At 42.2% G+C, this 920-nt stretch overlaps 1 protein-coding gene across 1 annotated transcript in view; it reads left to right on the forward strand.

Annotated features, from left to right (window-relative positions):
- vps18 (VPS18 core subunit of CORVET and HOPS complexes) overlaps nt 1–920 on the forward strand; it is a 7,011-nt gene extending 6,091 nt beyond the window's left edge. The window contains exon 9 of the mRNA XM_007561052.2: nt 142–920. Within this exon, the coding sequence (XP_007561114.1) occupies nt 142–438 (297 nt within the window). The 3' untranslated portion in view covers nt 439–920. The remainder of the gene's footprint in view (nt 1–141) is intronic.

Below are 920 nucleotides of genomic sequence, written 5' to 3' on the forward strand. Positions count from 1 at the left end.
TGGGGCGCGCCCCACAGTTTGGGAACCTTTTGCTTTATACGAAGGCTTTATAAACTGAGAGATCTTTAACTTTAACCAGTAACGTTAATATAGCAACCAAGACGTGATTTCTTTTGCGTATTTTGTTTTCCTACCATATAGGAAGTGACCCCTCACCTCTCAGCCTTCAAGCAGAATCGCCTGGAAGAGCTCCAGAAGAAACTGGCTGCTACCACACAGTCCTCTAAATCTCGCCACCGTCCCACTCAAAAGGAGGAAGGGGACACGGCGAGTCTGGGAAAGGGCGTCGGGGCAACGAGCCGTGAGCAGATCGTATCGGACATCGATGACATCGTTGCATCTGAGTGCGTGTACTGTGGCGAACTGATGATCAAATCCATCGACAAGCCTTTCATTGACCCGCAGAAATTTGAACAGGACAAATCCAGCTGGCTGTGAAGGCATCTGTTTGAAAACGAAGATGCAAAAGCCTTTCTTTTTTTGTCTGTGAAACCCGTAGGACCAAGGAACTCCGTAGAAAACGATATTTGCCTGATTGCCTGTTGGTAGTGCCTATTCTGATTTACAGAATCCTTCTTATTTTGCTGTCAGTCTGATGGAACAAACTTTGCACTTTGTATATAAGTATTTAAAGAGCGATCGTCAAGAACTGACTTTGTGAAAGATGATGCAAGACAATGTAATATCAAATATTTGCAGTCAGTACAGTACATTGCATAAATGTGATAATAACTGCAGATGTCACCGCACAATAAGTTTTAGCTTTTAGCATTACGTTGGGTGGTTGTTTGGCACTTAAAACATAACACACAACAGCATCTCTGTTTGTTCTGTTTCTTGGTCTGTAATAATTTACTATCCAGTAACTGTGGAAAATAAACTGTTACTTCATATTAAAGCCATTTTGGGATTGAATTGCT

The sequence above is a fragment of the Poecilia formosa genome, unplaced genomic scaffold (assembly GCF_000485575.1).
Source record: "Poecilia formosa unplaced genomic scaffold, Poecilia_formosa-5.1.2 Scaffold122, whole genome shotgun sequence".
In the NCBI taxonomy this organism is placed as follows: Eukaryota; Metazoa; Chordata; class Actinopteri; order Cyprinodontiformes; family Poeciliidae; genus Poecilia; species Poecilia formosa.